The 2825-nt window shown below is 40.4% G+C and overlaps 1 protein-coding gene across 1 annotated transcript; it reads left to right on the top strand.

The window, feature by feature from the left end:
- The first annotated feature begins 1294 nt into the window (after positions 1 to 1294).
- Positions 1295 to 2245, top strand: LOC102271333 (disintegrin and metalloproteinase domain-containing protein 20). Its single transcript, XM_005892187.2, has one exon. The coding sequence runs from the start codon at positions 1295 to 1297 to the stop codon at positions 2243 to 2245; it is 951 nt and encodes a 316-aa protein (XP_005892249.2).
- Positions 2246 to 2825: the final 580 nt, after the last annotated feature.

Genomic DNA, 2825 nt, shown 5'->3' with positions numbered 1-2825 from the left:
GTGTGTTCATTTATGTTTTCTAAGTGTATACCATCATGTATGAACATTACATGTTTTTTAAATGCTTTGGTCAAAGAAGAAGGCAGAACATCAGTATTGCCAGCCAGGCATGTTGTCAGATTTCATGCTAACAAATATATGATAACACATTTGTATGATGGAGATAACTGTAGATGGTATTTTCATATGGCATATGTATTATCTGTTTTTATTATGAAGTAATACATTGTGAGGTTGCACTCGGGAACTGATTACCTTAAAGTCCTATAATGTGGAGACTTTGATGTCTTTGCCACTCTAAGACAATATTTCCTTACTCCAAGCTTTCCTCCTTCAAGGAGCCACTGATTTCCTTTTTACTTCTGAAGGTTATTTTGCATTCAGTACATTCCAATTTTCAATTGCTACCCTCCCAGCTACCCTGATTTCCTTCCATTTTATAAGGGTACAGGTTTTTAAATGCTGTTCTTCTTAACAGTATGATAGAATGTAAATACATTTGAGTAACATCCATCAACAACCCAACATATTCCCCCTCCCACGGCCACCTGGGTCTACCAGTCATTGCATTAGGTAGCATTACAGTAGATCCTCAAAGCTGTGAAAGCTAGCAGTGCTGGACGCCTGCAATTTCATAGATTTAGATGAAGAGAAATGCAGAGGACGTAGGACAAATAATGACTTGTTACATGGAAATACATCATATGGACAATGAGAAAATATAATATCTGTGAATATTTATATCTCTCCTGAGTATTATGATTAAAGAATTCTCACTTGTAAGTAAAAGGAGGACCTATAGTTTATTATCATAACATCCAAATGTGTAACACAAGACTCCTTTATCAGAAGATGATATTCATTCACCTTTCCAGTAAGACTCTTTTGTGTTATATATTGTGGAAATGTTTGCACATATTAATAGACATAAAGAACTGTATCACGAATCACTATGTGCCCTTCCTCTAGATTCAACAAGTGTCATCGTAGGCCAGTCACCATTCGTGTGTACTCACACAGTCTCACTCTGCCTCACCATTACTTAAGAGCCCGTCAGACATGTCTTAAGCCAAACTCTCATTCATCCTAACCTGTACCCTTCCTTTTTCCTCTATCTTGGTTTGCTCATCACTCCCACCCAGTCCCTGTTCTACTTATTTGTTTTTCTTTTAGTGCTGCTGCTTTGACTGCATGACTTTGCCAGACAACAAACTAAAGGTTAACATTGAATACATCAGCTCAGACGGAGGAGACTGAACACTGATGTATGCTGTCCTGCCCTCTTTTTCCACCAATGGCTAGATATGATGTCTCCGCGATAGGTGTTGGTGAGTTCCTGGTGTATATGAAGGTTACTCTCCTGCTTGCCTGGCTGAAAGTATTCCTCTTCCTTCCTGGATCGCCCCAGCTTGGGCACGCCCAAAGACTTGGCCCCCCAGAAGTGGTGATTCCCCGGAGGGTAACACCTACTGGCAGAGGCATGAAGCTTCAAGGCTGGTTCTCTTACAAACTGCATTTTGGGGGTCAGAGACATGTTGTTCATATAAAGGTCAAGAAGAATTTTTTGTCCAAAAACTTCCCAGTGTTCACCTACGCAGACAAGGGTGTTCTCCTGCAAGACCAACCTTTTGTCCAGGATGACTGTTATTACCGTGGTTACGTGGAGGGGGACCCAGACTCTCTGGTTTCCCTCAGTAACTGCTTCGGGGGCTTTCAAGGAATGTTACAGACAAATGACATTGTTTATGAAATTGAACCCAAAAGGTTTTCTACTGCATCTGAGCATCTAATATATAAGCTAGACAATAAGGACACAAATTTTTCATACTTTCGATGTGGGTTAACAGATGAGAAAATAGCAGGACAATTGAAGATTCAAGAAAGCATTAATTCCACTTTGATGCAAAGTGCCTATACAGGCTGGTGGACCCACCACTATTTTCTTGAAGTGGCAGTGGTCATAGATTACAGTCGATATCTTCATCATAAAAGTAATGCTTCGCTTGTGCAGAAAGAAGTGTTCCTTGTTTTAAATGGAGTAAATGACCTTATGAAACCACTGGGTCTTGAGGTATTTTTCAAGGGAATGGAGATATGGACTAAAAAAAGCCTTATTTCAATAGGAAACATTGGAAAGACCTTGAACAACTTTTGCAAATGGAAGCAAAAGGGCTTCGATAAACGTGTGCCCCACGATGTGGTACATATTTTTATAAAAAAGAATTTTGGTGAAACTTTGGCTTAGCCTTTGTTGGGACAGTGTGTCAAAGTCAATTTAGCTGTTCAATTGAGACTTTCCATGATGAAGGGATTTTTTTTATCATATATTGTGACTCATGAGATGGGTCATAATTTGGGTATGAATCATGATAATCCCAAAACATGTAAATGTGGAGCATCAAAGTGCATAATGTTTCCATAAGCATTAACAACTAAATTCAGCAACTGCAGCTATGCTGATTATTGGAACATTGGTCGTAGAAGATCCTGTTTGTACAATACACCAAAGCCACAGACAGTCATCAGGGTGCCACGCTGTGGAAACAGTGTGGTTGAACCAGGAGAAGAGTGTGACTGTGGATCCTTAGAGACATGTAACACTGATCCCTGTTGTCAGTTAAACTGCACTATGACAGCTGGTGTCAACTGTGCTTTTGGGCTTTGTTGCCATAACTGCACGTTCAGCCAATCAGGCACCATGTGTAGGCAAGTAGCAAATGAATGTGATCTTCCAGAGTGGTGCAATGGGACAACCAATCAGTGTCCAGATGATGTGTACGTGCAGAATGGGGCCTCCTGCACAGGCGGTGGTTACTGCTATGGAA

The sequence above is a fragment of the Bos mutus genome, chromosome 8, assembly GCF_027580195.1.
Source record: "Bos mutus isolate GX-2022 chromosome 8, NWIPB_WYAK_1.1, whole genome shotgun sequence".
Lineage (NCBI taxonomy): Eukaryota > Metazoa > Chordata > Mammalia > Artiodactyla > Bovidae > Bos > Bos mutus.
This window is presented reverse-complemented; position numbering and strand designations above follow the sequence as displayed.